The 12,712-nt window shown below is 63.9% G+C and overlaps 1 protein-coding gene across 2 annotated transcripts; it reads right to left on the bottom strand.

Annotated features, from left to right (window-relative positions):
• Nucleotides 1–1,889: 1,889 nt before the first annotated feature.
• PELI3 (pellino E3 ubiquitin protein ligase family member 3) lies at nt 1,890–11,828 on the bottom strand. Of its 2 annotated transcripts, XM_084893543.1 has the most exons (8): nt 11,663–11,828; nt 10,404–10,553; nt 9,838–9,909; nt 7,503–7,632; nt 6,393–6,494; nt 4,846–5,040; nt 4,329–4,517; nt 1,890–2,876 (listed from the first exon to the last, which is right to left on the bottom strand). In XM_084893543.1, exons 2-8 carry the CDS (start codon nt 10,550–10,552, stop codon nt 2,307–2,309), a joined length of 1,407 nt encoding a protein of 468 aa, XP_084749669.1. In that variant the 5' UTR covers nt 10,553; nt 11,663–11,828; the 3' UTR covers nt 1,890–2,306. The 2 variants fall into 2 exon arrangements, with proteins under 2 accessions (XP_084749669.1, XP_084749670.1); XM_084893544.1 differs by lacking the exon at nt 9,838–9,909.
• Between the last annotated feature and the right edge of the window lie 884 nt (nt 11,829–12,712).

Genomic DNA, 12,712 nt, shown 5'->3' with positions numbered 1-12,712 from the left:
TGTGTGTAGGAGTCGTGTGTGTGTGTGTGTGTGTGTAGGAGTCGTGTGTGTGTGTGTGTGTGTGTGTGTGCGTAGGAGTCGTGTGTGTGTGTGTGTGTGTAGGAGTCATGTGTGTGTGTGTGTGTGTGTGTGTGTGTAGGAGTCGTGTGTGTGTGTGTGTGTGTGTGTGTGTGTGTGTAGGAGTCGTGTGTGTGTGTGCGCGTAGGAGTCGTGTGTGTGTGTGTAGGAGTCATGTGTGTGTGTGTGTGTGTGTGTGTAGGAGTCCTGTGTGTGTGTGTGTGTGTGTAGGAGTCGTGTGTGTGTGTGTGTAGGAGTCATGTGTGTGTGTGTGTGTGTGTAGGAGTCGTGTGTGTGTGTGTGTGTGTGTGTGTGTGTAGGAGTCGTGTGCGTGTGTGTGTGTGTGTGTGTGTGTGCAGCAGTCTCCATGCTTCCGCACCCCGCCCCCAGCCTCCCCAGCGGGCGCCCCTCCTCTGGCAGGGTGACATGATGCTCTGGAAACAAGAAGCAAGACTGATCACCGCCCCTCTCACCACTCATCCTCTGTCCCCTCAACAGCCCCAGGTCTGGGCTCTGTGGCCCCACCTGGCTGTGGGGCCTCCCCTAGGACTCGCACTCCCTCGGCAGCCTCTCCCACTGGGGCTGATGTCCAGGTCAGGCTTGTATTCAGAGCCTCCTCTGCAGCTTATTCTTTTTATCTCCAGAAACTGTCTACCCGTCTTCCTAGCTTACTCCCCCAAACAGCGGTCGCCAACCTTTGGGACCTCACGGACCTCCAGGGGTCTGCGGGCCACCGGCTGGCGACCACTGCCCTAGAACTAGTCTGGGGCGACCTGCGCAGCACCCCAAGCTTGTCTTGGCTCTCAGGGATCCGATTCAGACTTGGCCTCCATGGCAACCGCAGCCCACCAGGCCCCAGTCCAACGTCCCACCCCTCATTCCTCTTTTCTGCCCCCTCCACGCCCGGCCCGTTTGTCCTGCCGCACCTGTGCCCCGCTGTTCCCCTTACCTGGGCTGCCCTCCCCAGGCCTCCCTCCTCCCCCCCGCCCCCCCGGTCCGAGGAAAGCAGCTCAGTGTAACGGAGAAGCGGGCAGGCTGCGTCCAGGCGGGCAGCCAAGGACGGGGATCTGGCTTGGCCACTTCCTCGCAGTGGGGCTTGGAGCACGCACCTCAATCTGCCCGTAAACAGAGCCGGGAGCCCCTCCCTCCGGGTTCCTGTGAGGATCAATACCCAAACCTCCAGAAGCAGAGCCGATGCCCGGTGAGTGCTCAGTGACCAGAGTTATTATTCTCATCAGCACAGTGCGGGGCACAGGTGGGCATTCGGGAACGGTAGCCCTTATGTCAGCCAAAGCTCTGGAACGGCAAGTCCTCTCTCCTCTCTCGGCTCTTGAATGTCCGCACACGAGGTTCCGAGTCCTCCATCCGGCACCTTCCCTCTGGGCACGGCCCCAACCTCCCGCCCGCCCGGAGGCCCGGCTCCAGCCACCACCCACACTGCACCCCACTCGGTTCCCGCTTCCTCACTCGGAGCCTGTGTCCGCCTCTCCCTCCCGCCCAGGGCGCCCTCCCCTTCCTGCGGGGGATCCCTGAGCTCCTGCGCCACCTCCTCCGTGGCCCTCCCTCGCTTTCCCACCCGCCAGCCAGCCCCGCGCTGCAGCCCCGGGAACTCGGGCCCAGGCAGGCAGGAGGCCGCGCTGTCACTCGGCCGTGCGCTCCGGCGTCCACCAGGCTGTGAACTCCACCAGGCGGGCAGCCAGGTCTCATCGTCCTTGTGTCCCCAGGGCCCCCCGGCTGGAGTCCGGCCCACGGGGTACCAGCTGGCCCCAGCCTGCCGCCGCCCGCAGCTCCATCGGGGGCGGAGGCGCTGGGCACATGCGGGACACGGGGGGCTGGTGAGGCAGCCGAGCAGCGAGGTTTGCGGGCCCCGGGGCGGCAGCAGGTGGGTATCGGAAGCTGGTCAGCAGGCTCCGGGCACAGCCAGCCCCAACCGGGGGTCAGGGGCCCGGGGCCCTTTCACTCCCCCGGGCACAGTGTCGGCAGCAGCACGTGAGACACCCATCAGGATCAGACCCGACGGGTGGGCTCCCTTCCCTCAGGCGGGCGCGCTGGTGCCGAGGCCCATCCTTCCAGCCGGAGCGCGGCCACGGGGACGCCTCCGGGCCCCGGGGGAGGGGCACAGCCCGTCCAGGGTGCCCAGGCAGGGCGGCCGTGCCCGCGGCGGAGTCCCACATGCAGAGCTCCCGGAGGCCGCAGGAGGAGGCGGGGAGCTGGGCGGGCGGGTGGGCGAGGCGGCGGGGCCCCGGGGCCTAGTCCAGCGGCCCCTGGAAGATGAGGCGGACACAGCCGAGCTCGCCGGTGAGCCAGGCCCCGCAGAAGGGGCAGGCGGCGTGGAAGGCGTGCGTGCCGTGGGGCAGCGGCGTCTGGGCCCAGTAGCGGGCAGTCTTCTCGGAGCAGACGTGGCCGCAGGGCGCGAAGGCGTGGCTGGGCGGCCCGGGGTCCAGGCAGAGGCCGGCCTCCTGGCCCAGCCACAGGGGCACGTAGGGCCCCACGAGGCGGCAGAGCGGGCACTCGCGCTCCTGCGGGCCCCGCTCCCGCCGGCAGCCCCAGCCGTGGTAGCCGTGCACGTGGCCGCAGCGCACGTACACCCAGGGCTGCTGCTTGTCGGGGGCCGTGCGGCCGCGGGCCGGGCTGGGGAAGGCCAGCGTGCTGAGGCCCACGGGGCACTGCGGCCGGGCCGCGTTGGCCTCCTGCCGCTGCGCCTCCAGCTGCTTCAGCGTGGGCGCCCGCAGCAGCCCGGCCGGCGTGCGCCACAGCAGCGTGGCCCCGCACAGGTCGATGAGGGAGCCGTCCTGCAGCTCGTTGGACTCGTTCTCCACCTGCGGGAGCAGAGGGGCCTGATTGCCCAGGAGGCCCCAAACCCCTGCCATCGGGGACCAGCCACCCATCCATCCCACGGAGCCTCCCTGGGAGGGGCCCTCCCTGGACGGTCGGAGCCGGCTGGGGGGCAGGTGGGGCTGGGACAGAGAAGGGGAGGGCTGGGGCACAGGAGGGGGGGGATGCAAGGAGCCACAGGAGGGCCGGCAGGTGCCCCCGGGGCACACAGAGTCCCTCACAGCAAAGCGTGGGCCTTGGCTACCTCATCCCTCAAACCAGGAGGGGTCTGGGCCCACACAGAATTGTCCCAGGCCGCCCCCTAGTGGCAGAGGCAGGACACTCTTGTGTCCGAATCAGGGGTCCGAGCCCCCAGCCGCTGTCCTGGAGGCTGTGCTTAAAGCGCAGACTCTGAGCTAGCCTGCCTGGGAGTGAGTTCTGGCCTCCCCAGTCACTAAATCTGTGTCCCTGGGCGAGTCACTCGACCTTTCTGTGTCTTCATTTCTTTATCCTCCAGACCAGTGGTGGGCAAACTCGTTAGTCCACAGAGCCAAATACCAACAGGACAACGACTGGAATTTCTTTGGAGAGCCACATTTTTTTAAACGTAAACTTCTCCTAACGCCACTTCTTCAACATAGACTCGCCCAGGCCGTGGAGTTTTGTGGAAGAGCCGCCCTCAAGGGGCCAAAGAGCCGCATGCGGCTCGAGAGCCACCGTTTGCCGACCACGGCTCCAGACAGATTCCACTTTCCTGTATGTCAAGTGGTTTTCGTGAGTCAATCAACGTAAACTGGAACGTGCCCGGAATTTAGTGCGCGCTAGTGAAATAATTTTTAAAAATCAAGTTTCCCCATCCTCCCGGCAGAGTCCATGCTCTGGGAAGGTAAGCCACGTGGTTCCCTGGGGTTTGGCGGCTCCTGGCCAGACGCACGCCTACCCGGAAAGAGCTCTGCACGGCCCGCGGGAGGGACTTGGCCACGCGGCCTTGGGCAGGCTCCGGCCTCGTCTCAGACCCTCTCCCAGGGAGCAGTCACAGTCACTGGCACCTGCGTCGGAACCGCTCCGCAGGCTCTCCCGCTGGGAGAGGAGAGCAAAGCTAAGCCCGTCTGAATGTGACAGACGCGTTACAACTGCCACCGACACTGTAGGCTGTCAGCTGCTCACCCGTGGGCCAGGTGTCCGTCCCTGGGGAGCGTGTGATCTTTCTCGGCTGCTGCCACCCTCTAAGGGTGTGTCTGCGCGTGCGCCACTTCCTATCGCCCTGGGACCTCCAGAGGGTGGCACTCGGGGACGTGGGTCTGGTCCCCTCTGTGCAGCGGCGGCACATGGAGCCTGCGGGGGCTCCGGGCGGGAGGACGGGAGCCCACCTCCTGGCCTGGGCAGGGGGACGGGCGGGTTTGGAGATCCCAGGAAGGATGACTGCGTGGGGAGGGGGAAGGGGGCAGGCCACCTACCAGCTTCCCCCGCTGCTGTGCCGAGCGGCTGTCCCTCAGAGAATAGACGTTCCCACAGACTGAGATCTCCCGCCAGACACCTGGGGCCGAGTCCTCAGAGAAGCCGCCCGCCGGGTGCATCACCAGGACCCCATTGGTGGTTAAGCCGTCCATCAGGCCATCGGGGGTCCGCCATTTGGCTGCCCGCTCCTGGGACCACACGTGGGGTCAGACCACACCTCCCCCAAGTGGCCCCCAGCAGGGCATGAGCCGGGGTGGGGGCGGGGGCGCTGTCCCTCTACCCTCAAGGTCACAGGTAGCCCAGAGGGGACTAAAGTGGTCGCTGCCTGTCCTTGGACGTCACCTGACCTCTCCGAACCTCACTTTGCTCATTTGCTAAGTGGGGCGCTGATCCCTGCACAGGTCACAGTTAGGACTACGGAGGGCTGGTCCGGCACCCCAGAAGGCTGCCCCTCCCCAGCCTACCCCGCCGCTCACTTTCAGACGCAGCGCTGGTCCCCGCCGGGGGCTCACTCACTCCGAGGAAGATGTTGCTGGAGGCATCGAAGCCGGCGGCGTAGAGGCGGGCGGTGTAGGGCGGCCGGCGGTCACACAGGATGCGGCAGGCATAGCGGGAGATGGTGCTCTGGGGAGAGGGGCCCTCGGCCACCCCGCCTCCCGGAGACGTGTCTGTCACCACGAAGTCGATCATGTTCTCCGTGGAGCGGCCAATCTGTGAGGAGGGGGAGGCCAGCCCGGGGAGGCTGTGGGGACAGGTCCATCCCCCGGGCTTCCTGATAGCTGCCCTGCACGACGGTCACCAGACAACGAGGGGCAGCACCGTCCCAAGTCCCCCGGGAGCTCAAGTCCAGTGCCAAGGTCTAGCCCTTCTCCCTCGCCTCCCCCGAGGTTCTGGGGAGCACCCCGCTCAGTAGAAACTAGTCCATTTGCTGACTGAGCAGTGAAAGGGGGGCGCCCACGGTCTGGGAGTGCTCACATGTCAGCAGCAACTGGTGAACTGTTGGTGTTTATTGTATGCCAGGCTCCTTGCTGAGCATGTTCTGTGTGACATCTCCGTTTGTCTAACCAGTAGCTCCATGGGCCCCCTGAGCCGTGAGGCAAGCAAGGCCTGGAGAGGTTAGGCGGCTCTTGCTCAACGCCACCAAGCCAATAAGCAATGGAGCTGGGATCTGAACCGGGCGGTGTGACTCTCACACGGCACCCCGAACCCCTCCACGGTGTGTCCCCCCACCCCGAACCCCTCCGCCGTGTGTCCCCCCACCCCGAACCCCTCCGCCGTGTGTCCCCCCACCCCGAACCCCTCCGCCGTGTGTCCCCCCACCCCGAACCCCTCCGCCGTGTGTCCCCCCACCCCGAACCCCTCCGCCGTGTGTCCCCCCACCCCGAACCCCTCCGCCGTGTGTCCCCCCACCCCGAACCCCTCCGCCGTGTGTCCCCCCACCCCGAACCCCTCCGCCGTGTGTCCCCCCACCCCGAACCCCTCCGCCGTGTGTCCCCCCACCCCGAACCCCTCCACGGTGTGTCCCCCCACCCCGAACCCCTCCACGGTGTGTCCCCCCACCCCGAACCCCTCCGCCGTGTGTCCCCCCACCCCGAACCCCTCCGCCGTGTGTCCCCCCACCCCGAACCCCTCCACGGTGTGTCCCCCCACCCCGAACCCCTCCGCCGTGTGTCCCCCCACCCCGAACCCCTCCGCCGTGTGTCCCCCCACCCCGAACCCCTCCGCCGTGTGTCCCCCCACCCCGAACCCCTCCGCCGTGTGTCCCCCCACCCTGAACCCCTCCACGGTGTGTCCCCCCACCCTGAACCCCTCCGCCGTGTGTCCCCCCACCCTGAACCCCTCCGCCGTGTGTCCCCCCACAGCTGGGGAGTCCGGCCTTGGGTCTGAGTCTTGACGCAGCTGCGGCCTGCTGTGGGCCCTCGCTGGGACGCCCGCTTCCTCATCTGAAGGGTGGTGACTGCACTGAGGCCCCCAGAGCGCCTCCCCCAGGCCCCCGGGCCTCCGGCCTCGCCCGGAAGGTCTGCAGAGCCGCGCACTGAGGGTGAGGAAGGGCCCGAGCATACCTGGAACATGTCCGTGTCGCTGTCGTGTGTGTACTCGACTATGACCGAATGGCTCCGGGACAGGGTGTAGGAGATGCTGTGCTGGCCCCGGTTGCTCAGCGCCTGTGGGGAGAGGGAAGTTAGCCCTCAGGCACGCAGCCGGGAGAGGGGAGCCTCGGAGCTGAGGCTGGAGCCGGAGGCCGGCGGCCACGCCGGGGAGGGCGGTTCTGCCCTGTGCGGAGAGAGGTGTGCGGTGCGGCTGGTGCCTCACACAGACCTCCGCTCGCTCTGCCCCCCCAAGGAGCCAGGTTACCGCTCCCATCGGACCGACCGCCGAGGGAACCGCAGCTCAGGGAGGAGGAAATGGCCTCCTCATGGAGCCGGAAGCAGCAATCCTAACCCAAAGGCTTTCCTTTGTCACTGCTGTGTGACTCGCATGGCCCCTCTGACCCCGGGCGGCCTCTAAAATTAGCCCTAGCTGGTTTGGCTCGGTGGATGGAGCGTCGGCCTGCGGCCTGAAGGGTCCCGGGTTTGATTCTGGTCAAGGAAATGTACCTCGGTTGTGGGCACATCCCCAGTAGGGGGCGTGCAAGAGGCAGCTGATCGATGACTCCCATCGATGTTTCTAACTCTCTCTCTCTCCCTTCCTCTCTGAAATCAATAAACGTATATTAAAAATAAAATAAAACGATGCTACCCAGTTGGCGTGGCTCTGTGGTTGGGCGTTGACCTATGACCTAGGAAGTCACACTTTGATTCCCGATCAGGGCACCTGCCCAGGTTGTGGGGCAGATCCCCAGTGTGGGGCAAGCCGGAGGCTCCCGATCAAAGATTCTCTCTCATCATCGATGTTTCTCTCTCTCTCTCTCTCCCTCTGTCTTCCTCTCTGAATTCAATACAAATATTAAATAAACAAATAATAGCTGTTCAGTGGGTGGCGAAACGCTTTGCAAACTGCACAGGACTGTGCACCCTGAGAGCCTCCCCCTCTCTCTGGCGGCCCCGCGGGCAGTGAGTGCAGACATGGCGGGCTCGGGGCTCTGGCGGGCTCCGGGCTCCGGCAGGCTCCCGCTCCGGCGGGCGGAGAGGGCAGGACCTCCCCGGCCGGGCCTGCTGGGCCGAGCGGCTTGCCTTGGAGATGAGCGGCGTGGAGATGTGGTGCATGACGTCCGGCTTCACCCCGTTGGCGTGCGGCCTGCGGTTCAGCGCCAGGCGGCTTCGCCGGCGGCCCTTGTCCCCGCTCGACAGACACCCGTTGTAGCTGTGGACACGGGGAGTGGAGAAGAGGTGGCGGGGAGAGACACAGGCGAGCCTTTGAGAGACCAGTAGGGACTGCCAACATCTGGGCAGACGCTACCTTAACAAGCCCCGGAACCTCCTGACACCACGAGGCCCGGCTTATCCGAGGGGTGCCTCTCGGGAGCGGACAGGGTCAGAACGTCTTCACAGGACTTTTCATTAAATTAACGGGTGATTCCTGCCCCCTCAGCCGTGCCCGGCCAGGCGCTGGGCGCTGGGATGGCAGAGGTGACAAACCACAGGTCAGTTCTATGCCCTCGCGGTGGGGGAGGGGGATCCTCAGCTTTTCAAGGAACCTGGGTGCCACCTGCCATGACCCAGGCACAAGTCAAGTGCACCACCAGCCCAGAGGCAGGAGAAGGGCGTCCTGGCCCGGGATCACATTCCTGGGAGAGGGAACACCTCTCCCGGGCCCTGAAGAACTGGAAAGGAGGCACCTTCGGCACACTGCCATTTACCGCACCATGGTACTGCTGGGAACCGGAATGAAAGAAAAAACTAGACCCGCAATGCCACGACCTCCATATATCCATTCACTTCAAAAGTCTACCTTCCTGCCCAGCTCTTGTCCGGAGGGAAGGAGGTGGAAAGCAAGGATGGGGTGAGCCCCAGACCTGATTGCTGCCATGTACTGGAGCCTCCCGTGTTCCTGGTGCTTCGTTAATTACCTAATGGAACCTGTGCAATGTCTGGCCAACCCAGGATCTTCTTCCCATTTTACAGATGAGGAAAACTGAGGCTCAGGGAGGGAAAATGACTTGCCTGAGGTTTCAGGCTAATAAGAGAAAGTCTGTCTGACTCCAGCCTTTCCTGCAGAAGCCCTTGGAGAGGGGAGGCTCGCCGTCAGCAATGGCCCCGAGGCTGGCAGAGCTTGATGAGGTCAGGGCATGGTGACCCGGGTGGCGCAGTGCAACGGGAGCAGATGAGGACTGCGGAAGGGCCCGGAACACCAGGCGGAGGAGTCTGCGCTTTATTCTGTAAGCAATGGGGAGCGCCGGGTGGTTTGACAGGAGGAAGAGAGGCCACATACAGCCAAGGACCACTTGATCCGAATCTGCCAGGAGCTTGTTACGATACAGAATCCCTGGCAGCACCCATGGAGATAGGGATTCTGGAGGCTCGGGATGGGCCTGTCACTGGCCACTTTCCATGTGCTCTCTAGCTGGCTCAGAGGTACCGCCAGTGTGGGCTTCAGTGCTTGGCACTGACCCACCAGCCGTCAAGAGGATCCGGCCCTCGGTCTGTGCTCTCCCCCATCACTAGCCTCACCTTCATCTACACAGACAGCCCTGCCTCTGGAACACCCAGCAGCTGCTGTTCTAAGGCAAACCCCCCTGAGTGGCCATCACTCTTATCCTTGTAAACTCCTTCCCCATGGGGGGTGGGGCAGCTCAGGACCCAGGCTGGGGCTCAGGAGGGCCTAGCTGACATCCTGGCTTGTCCATTTATCACATGACTTCTGTAAAATGGGGCTAATTTCTCAGGATCTACCTGTGGGTCCATTGTGAGAACTAAATGAGATAAAGCTTTTAAAAATGCTTGGCACAGAGTTTGGCATGTATACAGCAGACCCTTCATACATGTCAGCTATTATTATTTTTAAAAGCACATGGGCCTGGCCAGTGTGGCTCAATGGTTGAGTGTTGACCTATGAACCAGGAGGTCACGGTTTGACTTCTGGTCAGGGCGCATGCCCAGGTTTCGGGCTCCATCCTCAGGAGGGGGCATGCAGGAGACAGCCGATCAGTGATTCTCTCTCATCATTGATGTTTCTATCTATCTCTCTCTCCCTCTCCCTTCCTCTCTAAAATCAAATAAAAAAAATTTTTTAAAGCACATGGCACGTATAGTTTAACAAACAGTAGCCAGTATTATTTCTACAAATTCATCATAATGATGACATAGCTTCTTGGGTATTTTCTCCAGGGCAGATGGGGGAGAGAAAGGGGAGGAAGAGGGACCTGTGTCTGGGAGAAATGCAAAGTGGTTGTTGCAGGGATCCTGGTCAGACAGAGCCAGAAAGTTACCCAGCCACGAACTCACATCACTTCTCTCTTCTGGCCTGTTTTCTCATCTGTGGCATGAAAACCAGCTGTGGCTTTTGGTGAACGCACACTAGACCAAGAGTGAGAAAGACCTGGATCCAAATCCCAGCCCTGCCACTTACCAGCTGAGTGCCCTCGGACCAGTCACTTCCCCTCTCTGAGCCTCGGTTTCCTCACCTCCTTCCTCACAGCATCTTGTGAAGATTAAAATGAAAGGGCGTCCATGAAAGGGCTTGGCACAGGCCTGCCTCCCAGAACACTCACTCCGTGCCAGGCCCCGGCCTCTGCGCTTTACAGAAATCGCCCTGTCCCTTCCTTCCAGCAGCCCTCTGAGGCGCTGTCTCCATCCCTGTCTGCCAGGGGCGGAAACGGAGGCGGAGGGAGGTTCACTTGCAGAGGCAGGATCTGAACCAACGATTTTGATAGAGAACCAGAGTTCCCCACCTCAGACGACACACTCACAAGGTGCTTTTAGGAAAGGCAGCTGATCAGAAACAGGTGGGTCGCTCAGAGTTGAAGATAAAACAACGGTTATGAATTCCGTGGGTTTGGTCAGCTCTGTCCCTCGGCGGGGAAGAGGAGGAGGGACAAAGAGCAGAAGGCCGCGGATGGGGAGAACTGGGGCCCTCGGTTCGGTTGCCCTGCCGGGGGGCCTGGGGCCCCGCCCCACCTGGACCGGGACGCTCACCCCAGGACGATGAGTTCGCCATACTTGATGGGCTCCTCGCCTGGCTGCACGTCATCCCCGGAAGAGAGGATGCAAGAGCCCTGGCTCCCAGGGCGCTGGAGGTCTGAGGTTCGAGGGGACCCCACGTCGGGGTTTCCTTCCAGCACCATTCTGGGCAAAATGGGAGAGAAAAAGAGTTCTGTTCCCTCCCATCCATCCCCGCTCAGTGCCAGCTCCGGCCTGCTGCAGGGCCACTTAGGCTACCGCCAGAATGACCTTTCACCGCCGCTGTTACTATGGCAACCGCTTCACCTCTGCCTCTCCTGAACTGCCCTGGGTTGCTGGGATACCGGGGAAGGGAGTTGATAGGTGGAATGGAGCCAGGAGGGAGAAGGCCCACGGAGGATCAGAAAATGTGGTGGGTCAGAGGGATGAACTAACTTGGGGTGGCCAGAGGCTTCTTTCCGGCCAGGACCCCAGTCTGGGATGTTTTGGGGAGATGGGTACCCCAGGAGTTGGGGGTCCTTAACTCCTCATCCTCTTAGACTCAGTTCCTGGTTTAGCTCTCAGCCCCAGGACCTTCCTGCCGTCAGGTTCCTGGAATCTGTCCTTTTTCATCTTTCCGCCTCTTTGCAGGTCTGGCCTCTGCCTGCCTGCTTCCTCAATGACTCTTCGTCCTCCCGCCTCTGTCCTTTTCCCACCTCCTTCCCACCTTCTCCCCCTTCTCCGCCCGTGTGTCCACCTCCACCTCCACCTCCCTATCCCGCTGCCTCAGTCGGTCCCCTGGGCCTCGCCCTCCGGCCAGGCCTCCGGCCCCAGGGCGGTGCGCCCCCTGCCTCCCGCCTCGCCTCCCGCAGGTGTCTGTCTGCAGTCCTGGGCGGTCTGGTCCCCGGGGCCTGTGGGGGCGGCGCCCCCTCCAGCCAGGCTGCAGCGGAGCCCATCTCCGCAGGAAGCCTGTTTGGAAAACAGACCCGCGCGGGAGGGGCCGCGCCGGGCAGGCCCGCGCCCCGCACCCGCACCCCGCACCCCGCACCGGGCACGGTGACGGCCCAGCGCATACGCAGATACACCGGGCCCTCCGCACACCCAGCCCCGCAGGCAGAGCCAGGGGGGCGCACGGCCAGCCCCGGTCCCGTGGCCCCGGGCGCGAGCGCCCCAACAGCCCCCGGAGCCCGCCCTCGGACCCGCTCCCCCGGCCGCCCCCAGACACGCAAACACGCCCCCCGCGCCCGCCCGGCCCGCCCGGCCAGCCCCCGCCTCCCCCTCCGCCCGGTCCTCACCCGCCGCGCCCGGGTCCGCTCCGCGCCGCCCCTCCGCACCTCGCTCTGCGCCGCCCGGGCCGCTGCGGCGGGATGGGCCCGGCCCGCGGCTCCGCGGCTCCGCGGCCTCGTCACAGGGACACCGGGGCCGAGGGAGGGGACCGGCGCGAACCTCCACGCTCCGCCTCCCGGCCTGGCCCCGCCCCTGGGCCCGCCCCAGGAGAGCCCCGCCCACTCCGGACTCCGCCCCCTGCGGCGAAGTTCAGGCCTGGCGGTCTGGCCCCGCCCCTTCGTGAAAGACCACGCCCCTCCGGCTCCGCCCCCGGCGCTGGACGCCCCAGGTCGCCGCTGTCTCAGGAACTCGATGGACTACCATCGCGGGTTCGGGGACTCCCTGGTAGCCTAGTTCGGGCTACCCAGACCCCGCCCTTATTTCTGGGGATTTCCTGGGTCCCCCCAAAGACCTGGACGCCCCATCCTCCACCGCAGTCTAGGGCCTTCGCGCTGGGCAGGAGGCCCCTCTCCCCACATTAGTCCAGGGTCGCTCCACCCCCGCCTTCTACTTGGGGAAGCCGCAGGATGAGAGGAGAGAGCTGGGCGGGAAGGAGAGGGAGAAGGAAATACCAGAGGAGGCCCACGGGGGAGAGAGGGTTGTCGTCTGCAGGGGGCCCGCGGAGAGCCGCTGAGTCAGACCTTTTCTTCCAGCCCAGCTGGGCCACTTGGCTTCCTTGTTGCCTTCTGGCCCATTCTGGACCCCTGGAGCCCAGGAACACCTCCCTCCCGCCGGCCGGGCACACACGCACACACAGACACACACACACACACACCACGCAAAATGCTACAAAAGGGATAGAGGGCCCACAGCCCCGTGCGGGCCTTGGCCTGAAAGATATCTCATCTCTTGGTCTGGTCGAGGTGCTACCCACTGTACTTTGAGCAAAACAAGCCCTGTCATGGCTGGGAGGCAGGCACGATAATCACCCATCTTACAGATGAGAAAACAGACTCACAAACTTGGCCGTGGTTATTCTGCTAGAAAGGAGCCAGGAGCGGATTTCAGCTGTGCAATTT

The sequence above is a fragment of the Pipistrellus hanaki genome, assembly GCF_964339955.1.
Source record: "Pipistrellus hanaki genome assembly, chromosome: 9".
Taxonomy (NCBI): Eukaryota; Metazoa; Chordata; class Mammalia; order Chiroptera; family Vespertilionidae; genus Pipistrellus; species Pipistrellus hanaki.
Note: the sequence above shows the minus strand (reverse complement) of the source record. Positions and strands in the feature narration are given on the sequence as shown.